The following is a 27131-nucleotide window of genomic DNA, read 5'->3' on the forward strand; positions in this document are numbered from 1 at the left end:
TCGTTTTTACAAACTGTAATTTGAAACTAAAGTAAATATTTTCTTTTGGCCTCTCCAAAGAAAAATGTATAGGCCACGATGGTGCATGAACCGAAAAACATCAAATTCTCAACACGTAAGATGTCAGGACAGGTAGGCCTACAGTATACTATATGTTTCCATTATAGGCCTACTCATTCTTAGACTACAACCCATAAATAACCTAAAGATATTAGCATTTTTAAAAGCATATAATTTGAAAATGTATTATCCTGAGTACAAGGACTTAAACTCATCAGCCTGCGTAAAGCATCAAATTATAAAGAACGATGCCATTTCATTTGTCGGGATTTGTAATTATAGATGTTTGTGTAGGTCATAATTAGTCTTTGTGTGCCATTTAAATCCTTTCAATCCAAAAACGAATGCAGTGTGTTGCCTCTTAAGCTGTTTTCCATCACTTTTCTGTGTGGTTTTTGGCACATCGCAAGGCCTCAATAATACCCTGTACAGTCCTCTGGGTTACAGTCCAGTTCTGCTGTGGTCAAAAAAGGTTCTTTAATTTGTCGGTAAAATGTAAAGTGAACAATGAACAATAATTTTACAACACTTACTAATCTATCAGAATCAGAATCAGAATCAGAATGAGCTTTATTGCCAAGTATGCTTACACATACAAGGAATTTGTCTTGGTGACAGGAGCGTCCAGTGTACAACAATACAAAAACAAAACAGCTGCAAGACATAGATAATAATAAAAAATAAAACTAATTATACACATACGTACAGACACACACATACATACATACATACATACATACACACATACATCATTCTATATGTATGAATGACTATTCTATAGATATTTTAATTCCAACATACAGGCCAACTAATACATTTAATACCAATAAATGTTGTATATGTTAACATGAGTTCATGAGCTAACATGAACCAACAATAAACAACTTTTTATTTATAAATTAGTATTAATCAAGATTAATAAGTGTTGTCTTTTAATGTCTTGTTTTGTTTTTTTCAATGTGTATAGTTTCCAAGACAAAGTTTTAATTTAACAGCTTTGAGGATTGTAAGTTGTAGATAAATGTTTTTCCACGTAAAATAATAATAATAATAATAATAATAATAATAATAATAATAATAATAAATAAAATTAAATAAATAAAAACAACATTTTCTTTCCTCTGTGCCTGTGGACTTACCCCTCCTTCCGTCGGACTCGCAACCCATTTCAGTTCGCCTTGAACAGTTCTCGAGTCCAGCAGCGTCACTGCGGAGAGACAAGATGCCATGAGTCACTGATGATGGATGATCAACGTCCAGCATCCATAATGACTAGATCAAAATAAATCTTAAGTCACAACTTGTTTCTGTTGCTACACTATTTGTTCCGAACTGCACCCATTTTTCATTTTTTATTTATTTATTTATTTTTTTTTCTAATTTCCTCGAAGTAGCCTTAACTGATTTAGGCTTACGTTAGATATCCGTTTGCTTTATAATAAGTGTATTGTGAATGGTTAAATAATTCAGACGAATATTTGGCCAAAGTATATATTTTATAGGGTTGCTTTATAATGCATTGTGCTAAGCAATATTCTACAAGCCGAGTTTTGCAGGCACAATTAAGTCATTTGAGACCGGTAATGAATGTGCAGCGCAAATATGAAGGAATATGAAGACGTGTAATACTCAGTATATTTTTTATTATTTTCTATTCTTCTATAATTCTAAGCGTTACAGAATCAGTTTCACCAGTGGTTTAAATAAGCAGTTCAATTTGGCTTCGTTGCGAATGCAGATTTGACTGCAGCGCTCATTCTAATAGAGCTCTCTTAAATTTCGGATGTTGTATATATATATATATATATATATATATATATATATATATATATATATATATATATATATATATATATATATTGGCTAATACCCCCCAAAATGTTGCTATAACATACTCCAATTCGTAAATTAAATGCGTGCAGTCAGTATAAAGTGATAGTTCCAAGAGTTTAACCGAGACCGTTAAATTAGACTGAAATGCATGTTTCATTTATCTTTTGCGCGTCTCAGTTGATTACGATACACGAAATTCGTACATTTTCGTTCAACACTCCACAGAAATAAACATCGTCGCGAAAACCTAAGTTGCCGTCAAAATACCGCCGTTACCAATAGCCTACGGTATATTTTCCATTGTCGTCCGTGCGCATTTTATGAAGAAAAAAAAAAAAAAAAAAAAACTTGACTGTGTGCATTCCAATAAAATCAGAAATAGGTTGAACCAGTTTAGTTCAGTCCCAGTAGAGTCCGAGTTTGACTGAACTTCGTTTGATGAAAACAGCGGCCCAGTCTTCGATTAGGTCTGCGGATTTGGAAACGATAGACACTTGGAGATGCCCAAAGGGACTTTATGTAAAATATATGTAATTCCTTTTTCGCTGACGCGACAACGTTCCAAAAAACCCAGATGGCATAAAGAAATAGTGTGCAGTCTACACCGTCTCAAGTCGTAACCCCAAATAAAAAAACAACTCTTGGATAAATGTTTACTCCGTCGGTTTGGCAAGTCCTTACCTTCATTAGGAGGGTAGACCCGTGCGGTTAATGCGAAAGTCGGTATCCAAACTGTTAGCGCAAAAGTCGCTGTGAACACAAGCGCAGCCATTGGTGTTATTTCGGTATGCGTCTCCTTCGCTCCGCGCACGGACCGAAGTTGCGTCTATCCCAGTGGAATAAGCGTTTGAGAGTGATGCATAGAGCGCTCTGAACAACGCCAAGGGGCGGATCTTTTCTGCCTGACGCGGCTGTCACAGCGAGACACTAAATGTCAACAGACTGTCCGCCCGGGTAAATAGCCAGCCCATTTGTCAGGTAGCCTACATGGTAATTGAAGAATGTATAAGTAGAAAACGTTTTTTTTTAATTTTATTTTTTTATTTTTTTTAAATAAAAAAAAAAAAAAAAAAAAAGCTTTTGCGTTTTATAAACCTACGCGTAGCTATGTGTGTAAAAGTGTATGTGTGCATGCGTGTGTGTGTGTGTGTGTGTGTGTGTGTGTGTGAGAGAGAGAGAGAGAGAGAGAGAGAGAGAGAGAGAGAGAGAGAGGCTATTTTTAATGCAAATTCTGTTTTATATAGCCTGCAGAACATGGTTTATAATATATGGGAAATACCCTGATCATAATTATTATTGCTGTATACGTCATACACAAAACGGCATTGATCTTACAATTCCTGAAGTGAAGTTAGACGGTCCCAATAGTGGGAAGAGCAAGTGCGCCGTCTAGTGTTTGCAATCAATCCCTCTAAAACCCACAACACTCAACAAAGTGAAGAGTTACCAATCGGTAAAGTATAAATAGACTATTTTTAATTTATTATAATTTGTTTTAATCAATGAGTATACTATTAATAGACATTTTAGGCTACAGTATTTTACTATAAAACAATAATTCAATTAATGCATGTTTAAGGTTGCATGAAAACGCTTTACATGTAAATCGACTTTTGTTGCATCCTGATGTAAATTTTAGCGCTTAAATCTTACAATTTCAGTAAGCAGGCCTAAAGACCTTTGAGAGAAATGTTTAATTTTTGACGGGAATAAAAACGAGGTTTTGAGAGGACATAAAAAAGCATTACGTTTCTCAGTGTTTCGTCAGCTGGAGATCAACACCAATTTAAACAATAATTCAACCCACTGAAGAGAATGCAAGTCTATCACAATTTTCATTCCCTTCAAAATTCAAATATGGCGTTACCCTGAATAAGGTCCATTTCTGCAAAGCAAAACCACACGTTATTATAGGACCTTTTATGTCTTCATCCTTTATCCAATGGACACCTACACTTTACGACCTCTCAGGCCCCTGTCAATCACGCGTTTGCATGACACCCACAATCAGAGTTGCGGATGAAATGTGTCTTTTTCCACTGTAGAATTCCATCAATAGCGGCAGATGCTCGCAGATCGAGCTGATTTCGATTCATTCACGCTCTGTGCTGCGACTTACATGCGGCCCACCTGATGAGCCAGTCCACATCCTGTAACGGGTGGCGGGGCTGACTGTGTGTTGACAACTTTGACAACAGTGTGTTTGCATATGGATGGCCGGCAAGGGAGAGTAGCTGTCTGAGTTATTGGGTGCAGCCCTCGAAGCTGACGGAGCTGAAAGAGCCAAGCCAATGTTTATACTTTGAACATTAACAGCTGTAGCACTTCATTGATTTGTCAGTTGATGATAAATCTATCTATCTATCTATCTATCTATATATCTATCTATCTATCTAGTCTGCCTGTCTGTATCTATATTTGTAAATGCTTTCGATAAAAGAATTAGCCAAATGTAAATGTAAATCTATCCATCCATCCATCCATCCATCCATCCACCCATCAGCATTATGTATATACAGTATAACGTATGTATGCATTGTCTGATCCTTTTTAACTGCTAGACAACTGGAAATGCACCTGCAAGTTCATGTACAGCCTACAATGTAAATGTCTCAGCTTTTACACATATAAAATACAGTGTAATATGTGCATAGTTGCACAAATAAATAAATAAAGTGATAATGATGTTCCTTTCTACTGTAAATGATAGCTGAATTTTATATTGATATGTATTCAGTTAGAAGATGCTTTTATCCAAACACAAGTAATTAATCAAAAGTATTCTGCAATATTGGATTCTACAATAAAGGATTCTACAATATTAGAAATGGTGTAATGGCAAGGTTTAACAGTAAACCATAATACTACCAAAGCTAGAGCAGCAAGGAAATGCAAAACAATAGAGAAAAATAGATTTTTATTAAATGATAAAAGCAGGCTTTTATCATGATTAAGAAAAGGTGCTTGGTCTTTAGCTGTTTTTGTTTTGTTTTTTTAAGTTGTAGTGGTCTCTGCAGATTGGGTGAAGACAAGAAGCTCCTCAATGGTTTATTTACCCATTGCCTTAGTTGAGGAATTGGGCACAGTCTTTTCGTACTTTTACATTCAGGTTTCTTTTTTATGTCCATGGCTAGCATTTCCTGTTTATGTATAGGCCGGAGGAGTTACGTTTTTGTTTGTTTCCATATGTCGTTGGGGCCTCTGTGGGATCCCTCGTTTTTAATAGCATTAGACTGAGGAGCAGGTGACGTTCGGGACTTTGTCTCTAGGGCCATGATCGAGACGCTTTGTGGCGATGCCGTTGCTCCGGCGAAACCATCTCGCCGAGCATAATGAAGTCGGATGGAGCATCTGGCGTTCCGAGATGGGTGCTCAACATCGATTGTCACTCAGTTTGATGAAGAGAATGGTGTTTTATTTTCTCGAAGTGCACGAAAGACTGCGCAATCATAAAGGCCCAATTAGCCAGCGAAGAGGCAGTTCGCTTTTAGTTGTCTCAGCCAATGGCTTCTGCTTATATCGTTGAAGGCCTATTGATCGCGTTATAGCCAGTGGGCGGGGAGTCGCCACAGGCAGCAGTGAGAAGAGGAGTTGTATTTGTGTGAGGCTTTGCTCTGGGCTGTTGTGTTTGGTCATTTGTGTCACAGTTTTTTTGATTGATTACCGTCAGATAATTTTCTATTCCCTTCCTAGATTCTCGGGTCTCCTGACAGAATTCCCTGAGCAGCGCCCCCACACTCTGTTTTGTTCTCCGAGCCCCAGATGGCATCTGCCCACACATCTGTATTGTGTGATGCAAACACAAATCTTCAGACAGAGTGCACCCAGAAACCCCAAGGGACACTGTGCGGTCTGTAATTTCCAACTTCGAACAAGACAACAGCAATCTACTGGCTGTAAGCCCCAATTTCTGACCTCTCAAAAACGTTCACACAATGTACACACATGTCCTATGGAACTCTGCTTTAATGTGTACATCCCATGTACATACAAACACTGAACGTGTGATAGATTGGTTAAAATGTAGTAGAGGATGTAGTATAAAGAGGGTTGAAAGCAGGCAGGCCAAATGAAAAGGATGGGCTCAGCAGTCTGGAAAAGCATGTGGGTGTTTGTGATAGACGAACAAAGGAACCGAAGGAGAGGTTTTGGCAGTACAGCTTCTTCTTGGGGGGCTACAAATCCCTTCTTTTACATGAGCTTATAATACAGCACAGTTGGTTATTTCACCCACAGCTCTAAGATTGAGATGAGACTAAGTCCAGTATAAGAAATAAGAGATTGACTGGTCTCAATCTTCAATAAAGATGTACGGTTACTACATGTTTCTATAGCCATTCAGAGCAATCAAATGGAGAGAAAAATGTCTTTGTTAGAATTTGCCTATCTTTCAGTACATCCAAAAGACCTGGCTGAGGGTTTTGCATAAAACCTTCTACCTCCTTCCGATAAAGATGAGGAATAAATCATGGTCCCCATATCTCACTCTCTCTGTCTCTATGCATGATTTTCCCAAAGACCTTTTTGTTTGAGATAGAGTCCTGTTCCCTTCCCTCGAGTGTGTGAATGGATTCCAAACTCTGCAAATCAAATAAAAAGCTATCAGCCCTGCTCTGTCTTCGCAACCATTCATCCCTGGGTAGAGGAGAAATCAATGTATAGCGTTAGAGCTTCTAATCACCAGCAGAATAGAGTCCCTGATGTTTTCCTAACTAAAGCATCAGATACCCAACTATCAATGTATTGGGCACTCGAATGGAGTTTGGGCAGTTTTTATGTAAATGTTACATGCACAGCAGTGTTGTGAAAGCTACTTTGAAACTGTTGTTTTCCAAGCAACAAGATACACATAATTTAAAGTAGTTAAATTACAGTCAAGCTACCCTTTTAAAAAGTTTCTACTGAAAAGTAGCCAACTACACTGAAGCTACTTGTTGGCCAAAATTTTCATAATTACATAACTATATTGTATATGGTAACACTTCACAATATTCGTTAACATTAGTTAAAGGGATAGTTCACCCAAAAATGAAAATTCTCTCATCATTTACTCATCCTCATGCCATCCCAGATGTGTATGACTTTCTTTCTTCTGCAGAACAGCTCTGTTGGTCCTCACACCGCAAATGAATGGTGACCAGAACTCAGAAGGTCCAAAAATGACATAAAGGAGGCATAAAAGTAGTCCATATAACTCCAGTGGTTAAATCCATATGTTCTGAAGCAATATGATAGGTGTGGATGAGAAACAGGTCAATATGTAACTCCACATTTACTATCAGTCTCCCTTTGACCAGCCCCAACCAGTAGGTAGCTGAATGTGAAAGTGAAAATCACGTCCACACCAGAATGTGGAAGTGAAAGTTTAGATTTACAGTTAAAATAGGACTTAAATATTGATCTGTTTCTCACCCACACCTCTCATATCGCTTCAGATAACTACATTACTTTTATGCTGAATTTTGGGCCTTCAAAGGTCTGGTCACCATTCACTTGCATTCTTTAAAAAAAATTTCATTTGTGTTCTGTAGAAGAAAGAAAGTCATACAAATCTGATGATGATGACAGAATTGTCATTTTTGGGTGAACTATCCCTTTAACTAATCCTTTGAAGACTGCGTTAGTTGATTAGCTCAGACTTTTTCTGCATGTGCTATCAAGTTTGTACACAGAAAAACCTTTATTAAATCAGAGCGCAAGCCACTAAAACGAATTGGATTTCTCAACGTGGCTTGACACAGATTCGGTTGGTGTGTGCAATATATTACATATTAACAAGATGTGTTTTACTGTAAAAGTAGCTGAGCGACTATCACGTTACTGAAAAATGTAGTTGAGTGAGTTACTACTTAACATTAAATTTGTAACATTGTTAATAATGTAACACTGATGCACAGTCAAGGAAAAGCTCAGCTTCTACTGCTGTTTGTTGCATCTGTTTTGAGGAACTTCTCCTACATATCCAGTTGCTCATTTTCCATGGTCTCAGAGCTTTGGAGATATTTCGAACCCCATAGGCGCTAACACACTTACAGAATCAACAATCCTAAAGTGTGACCACCTATAGAATGAAGGAAACGGTTGCACACAGTGGTGCTTTACTTCTCCAGACCTCTATTGGCAAACATCCCACAGTGGTGTGGACTGAGCGTCATACGGCCTCAAGCTTTGCAGTAGCATGGCTTCTATTTGCTAATTGTTTTTCTCTTAAGAGTTTTAAATAACAGCCTAGTGCCTGCCACAACCCCACAGCAGTAAAGCAAGCTTCAGATGTGGCAGAGTGGCTCCTTGGCGAAGAAAGATAGAATGTGTAAAAGTACTGGGTGTCCTACAGCAAGTCAAATATTAGTGGAGTCATTAGGAATGGTGAAGGCATCACAGTCGGTCCCATCACACCACACAGCTGTCAAGACTGGATGGAGCAAAACGTAAGATGAATGAGGATCGAAAGGGAGAGTCAGTCATGACTGTAAAATACATTTCAATATTCTGATACTCCAGAAAGCTCCAAAACCTCTACCTTTGACTTATGTATACCATTGTTCAAAGTGTGGGACATCTGATCTGTCATGGAATACTCTATTCTGCCTTTTGTTATAGGGCTAAGCAAGCTGCCATGACCGTTTAGTGGTAACCCTAACCTTGAATTATTACAGTGCAGTCTCATATCTCTTTATTTAAATATCCTGTGCGATTTGTCTGCGAGTCAGTTTCACGCTCAGTGGTGATGACTGGTAAAGTTTGACATGCAAACAGAGACTCAAACCAGCAGCAGGTGCTGGCAGAGTGGCAGGAAGATGGTGAGCCATTTTGTTGTTTCAATTGTGCTAGTCTCATTCCAACACATGAAGTTACATTTAGATGAGTGTGCTCAGTTACGGGCATGCAAAGGCATAAACATATACAGACATATGCGCACACAGACTCCCAGACACCTAGACAAGCAAACAAAGACAAATGGAAATTAATACAAATCTGCATACACACTCATACATGCACACACATATACAGTATACATGCCAAGTAGCAAACGGACATGCACGTGTACAGCACACACCCGCCAAGCAGGGCGGAAAGCAGCCAGTAGGAAGTATCGCCAGTACCAAGACTCTAATAAATCATCAGATGCAGGGCTTGAGGTCTTGAGACAGCAGTTGACTGGATCTTGGAGCATCAGCCACCTAGTTAGATATGTAAATATCGCAGGATGGTGTAAAGAATTCCTTCCACAGTGCCTTCTCCCATCTGTTCATCTTGGCGTATTGATTTTTAAAGCAGGGCTTGGAACATGGAAAAGCCCTCTGGTTTCCAACTCGCTGCTTTAATTTGCCAGAAATCACAACAGCTACACTGTGAAAACCCTTCATTTATCATTCTATCATTACATAGTTTCTTATGTCCTCTTTTACTAGCACAAGCTGAATGCTACATCTTAGCATTGCTTAAAGGCAAAAATGCAGCTTCACTTTTAGCAGCTTAAATTATCGATTTCAGCATTGTAGAGAACAAGGGAGGGAAAAAGAGAGCAAGGGATTTGTGCTTACAGTTTTAACATGGTTCAGTAGCTGTGGAAGTTAGTTGCTTGTGATGAATGTCTTCTGAGATGAATGAGAAATCCATGATCTGTCTGAGTGATTTCATTAAGAAAGAGAGAGAGATGGGTCGGCAGTGTTAATTACTGACAGCACGGAAGTGCTAAGCTGCCACAGATATGTGCAATCAGAGCAGTTTTTAATTACTGCTGTCATAAAGTGAGCCACGTTTACAGTAATAACATGATTATGAAATGAATATTGCAGCATGAGTGGAGGCACCGTCTCGCACTTGGTAATTTTTTACGCAGCGACTGCAGTAATTAGTGCAGTAATCGCGTTGGCATGCTTGCTGATAAACAAACAAATTATTTTAGTATTACTGTGAGCTTCAGAGAGGCTTTTAATATGGTTATTTTTGGTGGAATTGAGAGTGTATCTGTGTTTATTTAGCAGAGAATACATCAAAGTATGGGTGAGTTTATTTTGTTCTGAGCAAAAAAAGGTGGAATGTAATATTTCTGAGATGAAGGTGATATATATGGGTGTGTGTTCATGTTTTACTTAAAAGCAAAGTAGTGAGATGGTGTGTGTGCGTGTTTAAGTGTGTGACAACAAGAACGAGTGAGAGGGACTGGTGAAAATAGACTTGCTGGTGGTCTTGGTCATGTCTGACTGTCAGCGGGCCACCCAGCAGCACCGTGAGGTCACCGGTCGACCCTGCCGGTTCTACCACTCTATTCGGTTCCCATGATGCCCACCAATTCTCTTTTCATCACCTGACCTGGCTAGGTGAAGGACAGACTTTAAGGCCTCTGGGAGTTCAGATAAGACACTCCTCTAAAAATACCTCTCAACAGCCCAGGAGGGCCCTTCCGTCCCATGTGTTCCTAGCAACCACGAAAAACCCTTCATCTTAACTGTGCCCTTACCAGGGACTGAAAACAAAATGTTTTTCATTTCAGTTGTTTCTGAGCAGAAACTGTGTTTTTTCATTCCTGTTCCAGCATTCCACTGCCTCTTTTCCAAATGGTAACCGATTTGAACTAAACTAAAATAATGTTCCATTATTTTAAATAACAGTACTCTGTGCTAAGGGGAGATGATATACCAGTTGCAGTGTTACTGGATCTATCAAGAAAAAAGGGACCTGGTCTGGAAATATAAGCTCAAAATAAGGGACTTGCTTTTTTCCATGTGGAGGAATTATCAGCATATAAATCATAACAAGCAAAGTAACCTATATAAAATAACATCTTTTCAATAAATGTATACTTAATATTAAATATATCCCCAAAAAATACACTCAGTGACCACTTTATTAGGTACAGCTCTCTAATACTGGGTAGGACCCCACTTTGCCCCAGCACAGCCTGAATTCTTCGTGGCATGGATTCAATAAGGTGCTGGAAACATTCCTTAGAGATTCTGCTCCACGATGACATGACAGCATCACGCAGTTGCTGCAGATTTGTTGGCTGCACATTTATGCTGTGAATGTCCTGTTCCACCACATCTCAAAGGTGCTATGTTGGATTGAGATCTGGTGACTGTGGAGGCCATTGGAGTACACTGAACTCATTGTCATGTTCCTGGAACCAGTTTGAGATGACGTGTGCTTTGTGGCATGGCATGTTATCCTGCTGGAAGTAGCCATTAGAAGATGGGCAGACCATGGTCATGAAGGAATGCACATGGTCAGCAACAATACTCAGTTAGGCTGTGGCATTTAAACAATGCTCAATTGGTATTAAGGTGCCTAATGTATGCCAAGAAATGTTCCCCACACCATTAAACCACCACCTCCAGCCTGCCCACTGCACTCTCAGTTTCCTGTTCTTAACTGACAGTAGTGGTACCTGGAGGGGTCTTCTGCTGCTGTAGCCAATCCGCCTCAAAGTTTGAAGTGATGTACACTACTGGTCAAAAGTTTTGAAACACTTGACTGAAATGTTTCTCATGATCTTAAATATCTTTTGATCTGAAGGCGTATGCTTAAATGTTTGAAATTAGTTTTGTAGACAAAAATATATTTGTGCCACCATATTAATTTATTTCATTATAAAACTAAAATTGATGACTTGGACCAAATAATAAAGAAAAGCAGCCAATAAGTGCCCAACGTAGATGGGAACTCCTTCAATACTGTTTAAAAAGCATCCCAGGGTGATACCTCAAAAATTTGGTTGAGAAAATGTCAAGAGTACATGTCTGCAAATTCTAGGCAAAGGGTGACTAATTTGAAGATGCTAAAATATAACACAGTTTTGATTTATTTTGGATTTTGTTTAGTCACAACATAAATACCATAGTTCCATTTATGTTATTCCATAGTTTTGATGACTTTACTATTATTCTGTGAAAAAAAGAAAAAAAAAAAGAAAAAAAATTATAATATATAATGAGTAAGTGTTTCAAAACTTTTGACTGAAGAAGTTGTACTTGGAACCGCCATATCCTGCCGGAGATAGGAGGCAGGGGCGAGGAGCCTACCCCAGTGCAGGACGAGACTCAACTGGTGGTGGTGGGGTGGTGGAGGTTGCCGTATAAGCACACTGAAACTGCAGTGTGATAGATTGTGAGCAGACTTATAAAGCAATGGCTTACATGTGATTGGCAAGGAGTTACCTAGCTAATGTTGCGATGATGTACAGCTGCTAGTCTTCCCGCTAGAACTACGCTGCGCTTACATTTCTGCATAGCACTGTTGTGATGTGTGGTTATTTGGGTTACAGTCACCTTCTGGTCACTTTTTCATGGAAATTCCTGTGTGAATACCCCTCATAGAGTTAGTTCACATAAAAATGCCAAAAATGCCATCGTTTACTCCCATGTTGTTGTTTCAAATACATATGACTTCTTTCTCCCGTGGAACACAAAAGGATGGAAGGGACTGTCTTCTTCACTTTCATTATGGAAAACAGAGTTGCATCCCATTCTTTAAAATTTCTCCTCTTGAGTTCCAAGGAAGAAAGAAAGTCATACGGGTCTGGAACAACATTTAGGCAAAACAATATATAATTTTGAGCTGAACAAACCCTACTGAATATTGGTCCTGTTCCACAAACATTTATGAAAGATATATCCATTACCCATCTGCGTATCTACACAGCTAACAATAAACATCACAAATCAAAGTTGAAACAGCAGCAAAAGCAGGCAACTCTGCTATGACAGCACTGTAAGATGATTACTGTATATAAAACAAGCTTAAAAGTTCCGGAGGAAAACAGCACAGGACTTAGTGTGATTTAAAGTGTCTCCAACTCCAAAGAATGACTGACATGTCTTGCTTCGTCTTTATTCCCCACCACAGCAATTTGAAGGAATGTAGTTCCTTCTGCTTGGACTTAAAATTCCACTGTTTCTCATGTGCTCTTTTGATTCGGCTCTGTCTTAAAGTTCAATTTCCATTTAATTGCTATAGTGGCTATCCTTCTCAGCATGCCTCTCCGAAACATGACTCTTTCTACAGTCCATTTGTTTCCCTCCACCTTTCCTTACCTCTACTTCACTCCAATTAAATCCCATTTGCCAGAGTACATTAAAATTCTTTAGTCCAATTTTGGGTGAGCAGTCTACAGTGAAAGACTTTCTATACTGGACACATTACTGAGGAGTCATATGCTTGACTTTTCAAAAATGGTTCTTAACCTTTCTGTCGCTAACTATACCCTAATTTGTATTAGCATGGTTTTTGGATATAAAAACCATAGTGTTATCATGACAACTGGACATTACATTATGGAAAGAACCATGGTATTACCATCTGATTACTTCACTCAACTATGTTACGGCAACAGTACTTTTGACACACAACTGCAGGAGGGGACAAGTTGTATTTCATTGGCTAACGCTGACTTTGCCATCTCTAACAACAGGGTAGACACACAATGGCTGCCCAGTGAGTACACATACATACAGTATATATTGCGGGCACATTTTGGAAATCATCACTTTCTATTTTAAACATCATATTTGTGCACAAACATCTAATAAACATATTAAAAACAGCAGTTACACACATTCTATAATAAAAGTCAGAAAATAATCTGCTTAATGTTGTTCTAAAACCCAACAGGGAACATTTAAGCAAACATATTTCTGATTTAAAGTCTTAAATGACATCTTCCAGGTGACATGAATGTGTTATCAGGATAATCAGCATACAAGTGGTAAAATAGTCTTTGCTATATGTGAGAAAAACAATTTGCTTTATAGCAAGAAAGTACTGACTCCAGTCTGTCAAGACAAAAGAAAAACCACCTCACTGGAACCTCAAACATTCAGACCTCATTGTTTCTCAGTGCATCTCGTGGCCAAACTTCATGATATCATGTTGCAAGAGCCAAAAATGTTCTTGTTATTGACGTAGGCATCATATTTGATTTACAGGGTTTATTAATGATTTGATTTTAAAGTAAATAACAACTTAAATTTTGTTCTGTTCATCACACAAATTGACTGCATGGCTTCAGAAGACTTGAAATGTAGTGCATAAGTCATATTGATTACTTTTACAGTGGAAAGGCCCTGGGTGAGCCTGGACACAAACCAGTGACCTTCTTGCTGTGAGGCGACAGTGCTACCCACTGGTTTAATGTTTATTTTTTTATTTTTTTATTTCAAGCTTAAGAAACCAGTGTAACCGATTAGAACATAATTCTAGGGTGAAATTAGTTATTTAATTCTATTTGAGAGTATTTGGGTTATAAATCTCTAATCTAGAGCTTAAGTGTTTAATGGAGTCTAAAGTTCCATGCATTTGTGAAAAGAAAGTTATGTATGTATGAAAGTATGTATGCCTTTAAGAACGTTATCATACGTAGAGTTTTGTTGTAATACACATGAGAAAAGTTTGGTTTTAACCAACAAGTTAGGTTTCCTTTTATTTTATTTTTTAAGATCCTCCCTGCTATATGAATGGTAAGATGTGACTGGTTAGAAGGGAGAGAGGAGAAAAGACAAGCGAGGAGAGCAAATGTGTCAAAGCGATGTGCTGAGATATTCCGGTAAAAAAAAGTTTTATTTAAGTTTATTTAATCGATTGATCATCGTATTAAAGCATTGAACTGTACACAAGAACGTGTGTAAAACACTATATCACTGAGCTATTTTGTATTTTGTGTTGTAACTGAATTTTTCACGTATGTTCACTGACATCGCGGCTGCGTCATTCACTAGCAGTGCAGAGCATTGAAACATACTGTGTTTACAGTTATCCTAGAAAATAACTGAAAAAAGACCCAAAAAATTAGATTGCTCTGGTTTTCATCATGGTGATTGACCTGTGGAAGACCAGATAGCACTCCAAATCACCATGAGGTTTGGAGTTCCTCTGGCTACGTGGGCGATACAGTGAATCGTCTGCAGAGGGAGAGCATCGGACACGTGAGCTGCAGAAAACTGACACGGTACCCAGGGATTTCAACCGTATTCCATAAAGGAGTTCAGGTAATTTGTTTATTTGATTTCATTCTCAGGAGAGTGAAGAGGTCAGTTTCTGTTACTCAGGCCACCACGAACTCAAGCTACGTCACAGGCCTACTACGGGGTGGGTGTGTGTGTGCGTTGGCTGTGTGTGTGTGTGTGTGTGTGTGTGTGTGTGTGTGTGTGCGTGTGTGTGGGCCCACTACGATAAACTGTTACTGTGTAATTTATTTTATTTCTGAGTTTTAAAGTGTTTTGAGTACAAAGAGTGTTAATTGTGACATCAGTACAGTTTATTGTGTCAATAACTATTCAACAACTATTTAGCTGAAATTGTAACAAGATTTAAATGCTCTAAAACTGACACACAAAGTGTATTTAATTTCTTTTTGGGAAATTTTAGTATTCAATTTAAATGAAATCTACTGTACATTTTTATTTTGGATTTCATTTGTGGTATATTCAAACCTGCTGTTATAAATTAAATTCTTTATAATTTTATTCATTCTTGAATCTGAAATATACATTTATTTGGGTAAATTAGCTAAAGTATTTCCAAATAATTAATAAGAGTATTTCATTTAACGTTATCAGAGAGGGGGCCAAAATCCAACATCTATATACGTAGGCATAAAACTACGAACCTGGAGGTCCTCCATACATAATCTGAAGGTAAGGGGGTGCTACACCAGAGTCACCATTACCTTGCATTATAAGGCAAATAAATATTTTTATTGTCGTGAGTAAATACTTACATATTTCCATTTTAGGGTGAATCATTCCTTTAAGTCAATCCATCAAAGTTTGCACCCAAAGTGGCAACTTAAGGGTTGTTTCAGGGCTCTAGGATTATTGAGTGGAGTGAATAAACCATACTGAGGTTATTTGTAACATTTATATTAAAATGCTATATGTTATCTGCTACATCAAAGTGTCTGCACTCTCTGTACTCTCAAAGTCAAATATTTAACTTTTTCCCTGTTGTTACACATCTTCCTTCCAAGTATACACACACACACACACACACACACACACACACACACACAGTGCATTCATCCCCACTGACTAAAAGAATGTACGTACTTTAATACTCATCTGTCTTGTTTGTTTGAATTGTGCCGTGATTAATGATATTTATTCAGCTCTGGACCTTGAGGTAGCCACATTTTAGCAGCCATTAATAATATTGATGGCATGCCCTGGCCACAGAGGGGCTTGTAATCTGCGGATGGGTGTGGGGAAATGTGGTCTGGGGGTCAGTTCATTTTCCAATGCTTACTTCTAATCCGCACTCCAGTCTGATACCTTGATCTCCCTTTGGACGGAGGTTCCTACGGAGTCAAAGAGGGTTGAAAGAGAGATAGAGAAAGAGAAAATGATCACTGTGGGGTTGTTTTGTTCTGGACAGAGTGTGTTTAAAGCTTTCCCGCCAACAAAGAAGGGTAGAAAGGGTTTTCAGCTGTCCTCCCACTCCCTGTCCTGGCTCTTCCTGATGGGAGGGGGGTAACAGGGCCTCCTCCCTGCGGTTGTCTTCGGAGTATGTGGAAGTACCTGTGAGAGGCAACACCAGGCTCAGCATGGATCTGTGCTTTAAGATCTATACACTGATTTTCCACAGTTGTGTCATGACATCTGAGTAGGAGGCCTAAACACAGTCATACACACATAAACAACTCACACAAACACCCAACCAGAGAGTGGAGTGTCATATAGAATGCACTTGCTAAATTACAAGCACAAAGTACACTGTTCACTAGACTGTTGTGTGTTCAGCCAAAACATACACATATGCACACAAACACAGGCCCAGTACGAGTCCCATATTTCTAGTCAGACCAAGAACCACTTCCATCTCGACAAGCAGTCGAAAAATCGGAATGTGGTCTGAGGGGAACACACAAACCACAGCACTTTGGATCCAAAAAAAAACTCAAATGTGTTACACACACACACACACACGGACATAGAAACACAGAGACACTTATAAATGCACTTTTATAGACCTTGCACAGCAAAAAATAAAGATAAAACATTATATATACAGTATATGTATACTGTATATACAGTATATAATCAGTGCCTTTGTCTTGTTTTCAATAAATATAACTATCCATACTTAAAATAGGATACATTTACCTGCAGTGATATAGTGTTATACTCAATCTAAAGCTATTTAAACATTTTTTTTTATTCTTGTATGATTATTATGCATGACATTTTTATAAATGGAAAGTCAATATGGAATATTTGTGCTTTTAAAAATTATATAATATATATATATATATGTATAATAGGTCTACAGCACATATTTTAACCTAAAATCTTGACCTTTTCTCTTATTCTTTGGCATATTTTTTCACTTGTTTGAAAGGAATATTCTGGGCTCAACACAAATACATTTTGACTTGCCCTCCTTTTATATATATATATAATATATATATAAAGGCAAAAATATGGGTAGATCTGTAACATTTGCAGGAATGATGCGAGAGAAGGAGGATCTATGCGCAGGTTTTTAATCAAGAACTCGAAGAAATAAACAAAGAACTCAAAACTTAACCACGGAACAAACCATTACATCCATGAAAGGAAAACAGCTGACAAAGACAGAGAGAACAATATATACAATATATACACAAGAACTAACAAGGTACAGCTGGGATCAATCAAGGGGAACAGAGAAAAGAGAGACACAACAAAAACCAAAATGAATATTCAAACTAAAAGTCTTAATTCTTCTAGCGACCTCTAGTGTCCACTAGGGAAAATGTCCCAAGTGTTATAGAGCCCCCCCCATCTAAAGGAGCAGCTCATGACACTCCATAAAAGATAATACAAAAGAAAAAAAATAGTTCATGGAGTCGGTGGAGGGCCCAGAGACAGGCATAGACCAGGGTGGAGCCATTGGCCAGGGAAGTTGCTCCAGGAAGGGACCAATGTCTGGCAGCCAGGGAGGCTGAGATTCAGGGGGCAGAGCCTCAGGACTGAGATCAGCAGACTGGATGATGGCTGCTGGACAGGGGACCGGACAGGGACCATCGATGGCCACCATGGTCGTGAGTGCTGGCAGCGACCGGGGAACAACCTCCTTGGCCGTGAGCGCAGGCAACGACCGGAGAACGACCTCCGTGGACACGAACGCAGGCAGCGACTGGGGAATGACCTCCGTGGCCGTGAGCGCAGGCAGGGACCAGGGAACGACCTCCGTGAGCACTAAAAGCGACCAGGGAACGACCTCCGTGGCCGTGAGTGCAGGCAGGGACCAGGGAACGACCTCCGTGAGCGCTAAATGTGACCAGGGAACGACCTCCATGGCTGTGAGCGCAGGCAGTGACTGGGGAACGACCTCCGTGGCCGTGAGCATAGGTAGTGACCGGGGAACGACCTCCGTGGCTGTGAGCGCAGGCAGCGACCGGGGAACGACCTCCATGGCCGTGAGCGCAGGCAGCGACCGGGGAACAACCTCCGTGGCCGTGAGTGCAGGCAGCGACCGGGGAACGACCTCCATGGCCGTGAGCACAGGCAGCGACCGGGGAACGACCTCCGTGGCTGTGAGCACAGGCAGCGACTGGGTAGTAGGAGCCCTTCTCCTCCTCCTCCTCCTCCTCTTCTGGATGGCCATGACAACTGCTGTGGGAATGGCCTCAGTGGCCAAGGATGCTGGCTCTGGGACAGACGAGGCTTCAGGCGCTGGCTCTTGGACAGATGAGGCTTCAGGCGCTGGCTCTGGGACGGACGAGGCTTCAGGCGCTGGCTCTGGGACGGACGAGGCTTCAGGCGCTGGCTCATTGACCGTGGCAGGCGTGGGCACTGGCAGCGGAATGGGATTACTGCCATACCCCACAGAGTAAAGGGAGAATATGAGCTTCAAAGCATAGTCCATGGACTCAACCAATGAAAGATCACATCTGCCTCCTGGCAGACATGATTTCACTTGCTCGTTGAGTCTGAACTGATAGCTGTCCTTAAGACAAATATCTCACCAATTGAAATCTTCGGCGAGACTGCAGAACTGCTCTGTACATTGCTTGATGGTATCACCTCCTTGTCTGGGAGACAACAAATGCCAAGCCGCTAGCCCATAGTCTGGTCAGTTGTTCTGTAACGTTTGCAGGAATGAGGCGAGAAAAGGAGGATCTATGTGCAGGCTTTTAATAAAGAAATAAATATAAAGCACTCAAAACTCAACCATGGAACAAACCATTACATCCATGAAAGGAAAACAACTAACAAAGACAGAGAGAACAGGAGGGCAATATATACACAAGAACTAACAAGGTTAACAAGACACAGTTGGGATCAATAAAGGGGAACACAGAGAACAGAGACACAACAAAAACAAAAACAATATTCAAACTAAAAGTCTTAATTCTTCTATCGACATCTAGTGGCTGCTAGGGAGAATGTCTCAAGTGTTACAAGATTATACTGGGCCACTTGTCATATTATTATTTTAGCTTAAATTAAAGAATGTACAAGTACCATGATCATAAATACGTTACCATTTAAATAATATATATATATTTAAAAAAATTATTAAAAGACTTTTGTGGGAATTTTGCAGTACGGTAATAGGAAACTAAATTTTAAAGTATTGATATTTTCCTTTTTGAAATCTCATAGCTGCTCACACTCTATGTCAAATATCATTTGAAATATTTAAAAGTTGACCACTAAGTACAGTATATATATATATATATATATATATATATATATATATACTCTCAGCTTGATTCTGAGGCTTTCACAACGGAGGTATCTAGCGTGAAATCTACCACTTGCTTGCTCGATCCTATTCCCACAAGCTTATTTAAATCTTGCTTTGATGTTCGGAGCCCTGTTATCTTCAGTATTATAAATGATTCGTTGGAGACTAGGGTTGTTCCAGCAGCATTAAAGATTGCTGCTGTAACACCTGTGCATGATTAAACATTTTTTTGTCCCATCTCAAATCTTCCATTTTTGGCAAAAATACTTGAGTGTGTTGTTGCCTCTCAATTGTGTAATCATCTTACAATTAATAACCTCTTTGAACGCCTTCAGTCAGGTTTTCGTAAATTTCACAGTACGGCTTTGTGAAATGGCTTTGGTCAAAGTTACCAATGACTTGTTGATGGCTTCTGATTCAGGGGCAATTTCCATTCTCATCCTTCTTGATTTTAGAGCCGCCTTCGATACTGTTGATCATGGTCTTTTACTTACCCTTGAAAGAATTTTTGGTTTTTCGAGGACAGTTTTAAACTGTTTTAAATCCTATTTTACTAACCGTCCCCAGTTTATTTCTATGGGTGGTTACAGGTCTGACATTAGTTCTGTGCTCACTGGTGTTTCTCAGGGCTCAGTTTTAGGCCCTTTACTTTTCAATATTTATTTATCTCCACTTGGGCATCTGCTACGACCGCTCGGCCTCCATTATCACTTTTATGCTGACGATACCCAAATCTATATACGCTCAAAATCTGGTGAAAACCTTGATGTTTGTTTTCTTTGACTGTATTTCTGAGATAAAAACATGGATGAATAATAATTTTCTTAAAACTGAAGTTATGCTTATAGGTTCCAGTCATCAAATTCTCAAAGCTGGTTCTTTGTCTCTGTTTGTTGATGGTTCTGTTTTGGAGACTCAAAATAAAATGAGGAACCTTGGAGTCATTTTTGATACCAGTCTTGCATTTGATTCTTTTGTACAGAGTACTGTTAAAGCATCGTTTTTTTCACCTCAGAAATATAGCAAGATTGTGCCCTATACTAAATTTCTCTGTAGCTGAAAAGCTTTATTTATTTATTTTTATTATTGTACTATGTACTGCTTATTTTGTGTACATTTAAAGGCGCTCTATAAAATAAAGTGTATTATTATTATTATTATTATTATTATTATTATTATTATATGTATATAAACAGGGTTGGGAGGGTTACTTTTGAAATGTATTCCACTACAGATTACAGAATACATGCTGTAGAATGTAATTTGTAACATATTTCGTTAGATTACTCAAGGTCAGTAAGGTATTCTAAATACTTTGGATTACTTCTTCAGCACTGGTACATTTTTTCACTTGTTTTTGAGAAATTCTGCCAGTACAGTAAGACAAAATACACATGTTAAAAATACATTCTCTGAAAAACCTAAATATCTTATGCGGTGTTGTTTCTAAAACAAGATAAATAAAAATGATCATGTTTTAAGGATTTTTAGATATTATTTACAGGAAAACAATGCAAAATTATCATCAAGAATACGATTTTTGCCCTAATATCAAAGGTCTTAATAAAAAAAAAAGAAATTATGATCTAACGTGAATTTTCTTGATATAAAAATATGATCGTGCCTGGTAACTTGCATGTAAAATGGCTAGAAATAGCATTTTAGCTTAGCGTAAGCTGACAATATACACAAGGTTTATTTCTATTTCTTCTGCTCCAAACTTACTTTAAACTTACTTCTCTGTCTGCTCGTATGAATGTAACACTTCATAAGAAAGTGTTTCACTGCTGTTCACATGCACTTTGGATCGCAACATTTATATGTATAAATGTTTTCCATCTGAAAGGACTAAATATTAAATGAAACAAATGACAATAAAATGCAAAGTAATCTCTTCAGTAATCAAAAGTCTTTTTGAATGTAACTGTATTCTGATTACCAATTATTTAAACTGTAACTGTAGTGGAATACAGTTACTTATAGTTTGTATTTTAAATACGTATACTCGTTACATGTATTCCGTTACTCCCCAACCCAGTATATATATATATATATATATATATATATATATATATATATATATATATATATATATATATATATATATATATGTATACACACACACATTTGGGCTGAAATATGAAATAGACTGTTATTTTTCTATTTTTTATTTTACCCAGCCACTGCTCTTTAATGTACCAGTTTTCATACAGCCTATAAACACTTCAGTCTGCTAACACACAAATCCTCTATTTACATAGGGCTTACTGTCAGTCTGTCTCTCTCTCTCTCTCTCTCTCTCTCTCTCTCTCTCTCTCTCTCTTTCTTTCTGTCTTTCTTCCTCTGAGCTTCAGTGACACAAACACAAAATAGAGTGACATCAAAGAATATACATTCTGTCACGGTCATTTATACACAGTCAGCTTCTTTCCTGCATACATACAGTAAGCAATACACACATATGTATTGTACACACGCAACAAACCACCCATGGACACATACACACAGATTCGACACACTGTGTGCAGAAAGGGGGAGGAAGTGACAGTTAGCTGTGGAATTCCTGCTGTGTGTCTCTCACTAAGCATGCATTTTTTTTGTTTCTCTGCTTTACACATGCATTGACAAACACCCATGGACTCTCACAGAGTGACAGGACCCTCAGAAGTTTCCAGTATGTATTTAGGAAAAGAAAAAAAGACAATGCGATGTAGACTTCCCTCCCTGGAATATATGGGCGCTGTTTCATTGGGCTGTTATAATTTAATCAAACATAAAGTCAAACCTCTTCACCTGCAAGCCGAGAGTTCTGAGTAATAAAACACAAAGATAGCCAGTGAAATATGTAATTGACCCCTTGGCAGTATGTTTAATTTATGGATTTTATAACTGCCCATGAAGATACACCAGTGATGTCAAAATGAAGGGCATTAACCTCTGACGCACTAATTTGGAGGATGATACTGTACAATCACATAATTACTTGGCCCCTCTGACCGTCTCCCAAACCATAGCTAATTTTTCTGGCTTTTTGGACAAGATGCCCATTTGTTAGATGCTCCTTTGTCACTCCTCCCACAATCTGAAAGCATAGGGTGTGTATGTTTAAGTGTGTATGTATTTCTGTGTGTTTCCATGTGTGTGCTTGTGGTACTTTTATATACACCATGGTACCGAATGATTACCACATGCATGTACTGCATTTACAGGTACTTCAAAGAATAGCATGGTACATGTCCAACATTTGTAAATCAAATGCTGTTGTGTAATGTTTTGATACTCTTCTGGATGGAAACAGTTTTTACCTGCAGTACAGAGTCGTTCACAAGCTGCTCAGGTGCATGTTGAACTTAATAAGAACTTCTTCATCGCTGGTAAACGATAGAATGCATTTGCAGGTTTTGTTTGAATGTATTGTAGGTAAATATCCACTAACTGTAATACAATACTTACGGTAGTTTGTTCTCTGTGTTAGAAAGTATCCGGTTACAAGGGCCGAAGTGGCTAATTGGGAGGACTGTGAGAATTCCCGGTGGGCCATTCATAAATTGGGCCGGCAGTTCCGCATGTTGATTTATAAACTTTAAGTCATGTTTAGCATAACAGTTGCCAACTGTCCGTATCATCTGAGATATATAAGATCAGAATTGCATTCTGTATTATAGCAGACACCGTCACTACCATATTTTGTTGTCTCACACCCAAACAAATGAGAGAGTAGGCTGTGAGTAACGAAAAATTGGCTGTTGCGTCATCACGGACACATCTCTTAACAGCGAGATCAGATACTATTACCTCAGTGGATGAACGTGCTTCAGGTAGCAGATCATCACGAATTCAATACTGACTGCAGTCCCACAATCTAAATCAGTTAATCTCTGAAATCCTCATTCCTTGCAGTGCAGAATAAAGACAATATTCTTTATTGTCACAAAATAAAAGAATACTTAAAGTAAATCAATACAGATGCAACTGCACAACACCTTACGAAAATAGCTCTCAAGAGATTAAACTCAACGAAACGTACTTCAGAGTGCCTTCCAATTTTTTTATTTTTTTTAATGGCATGTAATAATGTGAAGACAGTCACTTATCCTTCAGTAAGTTTCTTGAACATTTAATTGCTGCACATATTTTCACTGGATCAGTTGCTATGTTAATTAAAATGTCGAAAATACAAAGCTTTGATCATTTGAATTGTAAGTCTTTACATCTTGAAATATGTATTTACAGTTCTATTGTGTTATTATTTGCCTAGGTAGACTTTAAAATACACTTGACATTAAAATTAACGTATTTTTACAAGATGCGGTGAAGTCTTTTGTCAGAAGTCTACAATCTAAGTGATTTAAAAAAAAATTAAATACCATGTGTCGTATAAAGACATTGAGAGCTTTTAATTTGGGTAATTGCATATATTGTATATATACTGTATTTGTTCTATGTTCTACAGTATGTTGCATGAAATTCCCACGCTGAAAATGAATCCCACTCCGGCCCTACCAGTTACTGCTCTACTGTGTGAAGAAGTACCCCAAACAATACTGTGCACTCAAGCGATTTAAACGATTCAGCCAGCTAAGGAGTGAGCTGGCTGAATGATTCAAACTGAATCACAAACCAAATCAGACCATTTTGCTAAGCTGTTCAAGTTATAATGGACAAATTACAAAAATGTACAACTCAAGTAACAAACTTTTTTTACCCTCAAAAGTTTATATAAGTGATTTAACAAATATATAAGCTTCATACATAAGCTTCAGTTTTTAAACCTTTTGGCTAACTTGCCTGCTAGGTTTCTATCATAAATGCATTATTGTAAAATTGTCCATTTTACACAAACTGGGGGGACAGGCTGAAATTATTTTCTGTTATGAAATTAAACAGCATGTCAGAGATGCTGTCCTTAGAACTTAAGTTGTAAATAACCCAGAATGTTCTTTAAAATAGAATAAAGCAGTTTGTAGAAGTCTGTAACTTAAGACTTGCCTGTCTAGAAGACACATTTTTTGCTTTCAGTTACAAGGCTTCAAGTGCTTTCCACATTCTCTGAAGGCCAGAGACTGTGATCCATCATCTCTAAAATGTTCTAATGCCTCTTCCACCCTATATGAAGGGGAGCTCAACACATAGAATTGAGGATATACAGTTTTACATGTAAAAATACACATGCAAAACACTTTAGCTAAGACATTAGACTAGATATACACCAACCAAGTTTTCACACATACTTGCATATCCATTCAGACAAAATCCCATGAAGTGTCTGCATTAAATTTCCATTTATCATGATGATAATTAATCACATGGAATTAAAATGTTCATCCAATGACTCATTCAGAAGGACATGTAGCCACAGACACTTTTAAATGTTGCTGCTACTGTAGAGTTGCTTAGGCAAACACTTCAGCGATCTGTGCAGCATGTTAACATTTACACAATGCTGTCCTCCTGTGCAACAGAAAACAAACACATGCTGCTGCCCCGGTGGAGCACGGGTCAGAGCGGCACAATAAATCAAAGAGCCAGCTTTGACACACACACACAGAATCTGCAAGCAGAATGCATTTTGACAAGAGCTTTCCCGGTGCGGGTGCTTTGTGTTTTAGTGTTGGGAGCAGAGGAGTAACAGATAACAGATGGATTTATGACAGGGCTTAGGCAGGGATCAGGGCACCTCAGCCCTAGATGATTGCACAGCTTATCATGTCACCTTTAGCTTTATCACAGACATGCGCTGCTACAAAGACAAGAAGGGAGAACAAGAAAGGGTGAGAGAAAAAGACACAGAGAGAGAGAAATAGGCTGTGTTTGGAATAGAACACAAGCGTACTGCCCAGTATATACTGCATACTACTTATTTTCTCTTAAATAATATGTGAGTATGCCGTATGCAAAGATAAACATTTTAAAGTAAAAATGTTTATAAAGGAAAACTTTTTAGCAACATTTAAATACATACAGAAATCTCATATAAGGCAACTTATGTAAAACACACAGGCTATATGAAATATATGTTCATATGTGGTTTTCACTGAAACCTGAAGAAAAATATATAACTGCACACCCTCTTACAAGTTTATTTTATTACCAACGTTTTGGCAACATGCCTTTGTCAGCTTGATGCGTTTTCATATTTATAACATATATTTTCCCAAACAGTGGAATTTGAATAAGTACATACTATATGTGCTCAAACTATATGAACTATATAAATATGTTTATATATGGCCAAATAACTGATTTTAAGTCAATTCATGTCAATTTGATTTGTATAGTGCTTTTCACAAAACACATTGTTTCAAATAGCTTTGAAGAAAATTATGCAGTAATGTCTTAAAGTCCTCATTGTGCAATTACATTAATAATGATAATCAGTGAGCAAGCCAAAGGCAAGGAACACAAAACTCCATAAGATTTTAGTTTATAGAGACAAATAACCCTGGTAAAAACCAGGCTCATCTGGGAGAGCCAGTTCCCCTATACAGCATGAATATAATGCCAAAATTAGTTATCTATGTGTACTACAAATCTATTTATTTTATTTTTTTATGTAAGTAATATGAGTAGATGTTGGTGGGCAATGTTTAAAACTAAAGGATTATGTATGAACTATAGATTAATGATTAAGTGTATGAAATCCATCCCAAGTGACTGCTGAAGTGCATGTAGATGAAGTGTCCTTTTTATTTGGCTGATGACGGCTTTAGTTGGCATTAATTTATTGTCTATGTATGATTTCTGTATGGGCAGTGCTTTACATTTACATTAAGATTCACATACAGTACATAATGAAAAGAGAGATAAGAAAAGAAAATCGACAGAAAAAGGAGAAAATACATAGAAACAGAAACAGAAATAAAATGCATAATAAAATAAAATAAAATAAGAATAAGAATAATATTAATACATAATGAATCAACTGCTCATAGGTTGTTCAGTATAGTGCTCCTTGGGATCATACTGTATGTAGTCTAAGAGTAGCATGTATCAAAGTATTGTGACATTGTTGTCACATGACCTCGCTACTTTGCATGATTAATTCAGAGAGTGATGTTCAGTTATCATCTTGGAAACTTTTGGCAGTTCAATTAAATAAGTCAAGAAAGAAATCGCTGTTGATATTGCTTCTAGTTTATTGTTCCACTGGAAATAGAGCGCATTTCATTGTGAGGTACAGCATCCTACGCAGTGTGCTCTGCTTGTATACTGCACATTTTGGCAAATGTAGTAGGTCATCGGGGTATGCAATGCATACAGAAAATACATACAGTGCAAATTCAGTACATAATGCACTCTGCTAGTAGTAGTAGTGTAGTAGTGTGACATTTTGAACAAACCAAAGAGAGAGAGAGAGAGAGAGAGAGAGAGAGAGAGAGAGAGAGAGAGAGACATGGAGACATTATAGACATTGACCCCTCCTACATATGTGCATTCACTGTCAGACCAGTCTTCCTTATCAGACCACTGTCAAATTAATGTGTTCCTAAAGAAAATTCAACACCATAGAACAAACCAAGGGCCCAGCAACCTGTAAAACAAAACCCAACATACAAATGGTCCCCAAA

At 38.2% G+C, this 27131-nt stretch overlaps 1 protein-coding gene across 5 annotated transcripts in view; it reads right to left on the reverse strand.

The window, feature by feature from the left end:
- The window catches only part of LOC127440513 (ephrin type-A receptor 4-like), an 81682-nt gene extending 78929 nt beyond the window's left edge, over nucleotides 1-2753 (reverse strand). For 4 of the 5 annotated variants that reach the window (XM_051697137.1, XM_051697139.1, XM_051697136.1 and 1 more), the window contains exons 1-2: nucleotides 2575-2752; nucleotides 1200-1267 (exon numbers count right to left, since the gene is read on the reverse strand). In XM_051697137.1, coding sequence (XP_051553097.1) covers nucleotides 1200-1267; nucleotides 2575-2665 — 159 coding nt within the window. In that variant the 5' untranslated portion in view covers nucleotides 2666-2752. Of the gene's footprint in view, nucleotides 1-1199; nucleotides 1268-2574 lie in introns of all 5 variants that reach the window. The other variant, XM_051697141.1, reaches the window with a different exon arrangement.
- Nucleotides 2754-27131: the final 24378 nt, after the last annotated feature.

The sequence above is a fragment of the Myxocyprinus asiaticus genome, chromosome 5, assembly GCF_019703515.2.
Source record: "Myxocyprinus asiaticus isolate MX2 ecotype Aquarium Trade chromosome 5, UBuf_Myxa_2, whole genome shotgun sequence".
In the NCBI taxonomy this organism is placed as follows: domain Eukaryota; kingdom Metazoa; phylum Chordata; class Actinopteri; order Cypriniformes; family Catostomidae; genus Myxocyprinus; species Myxocyprinus asiaticus.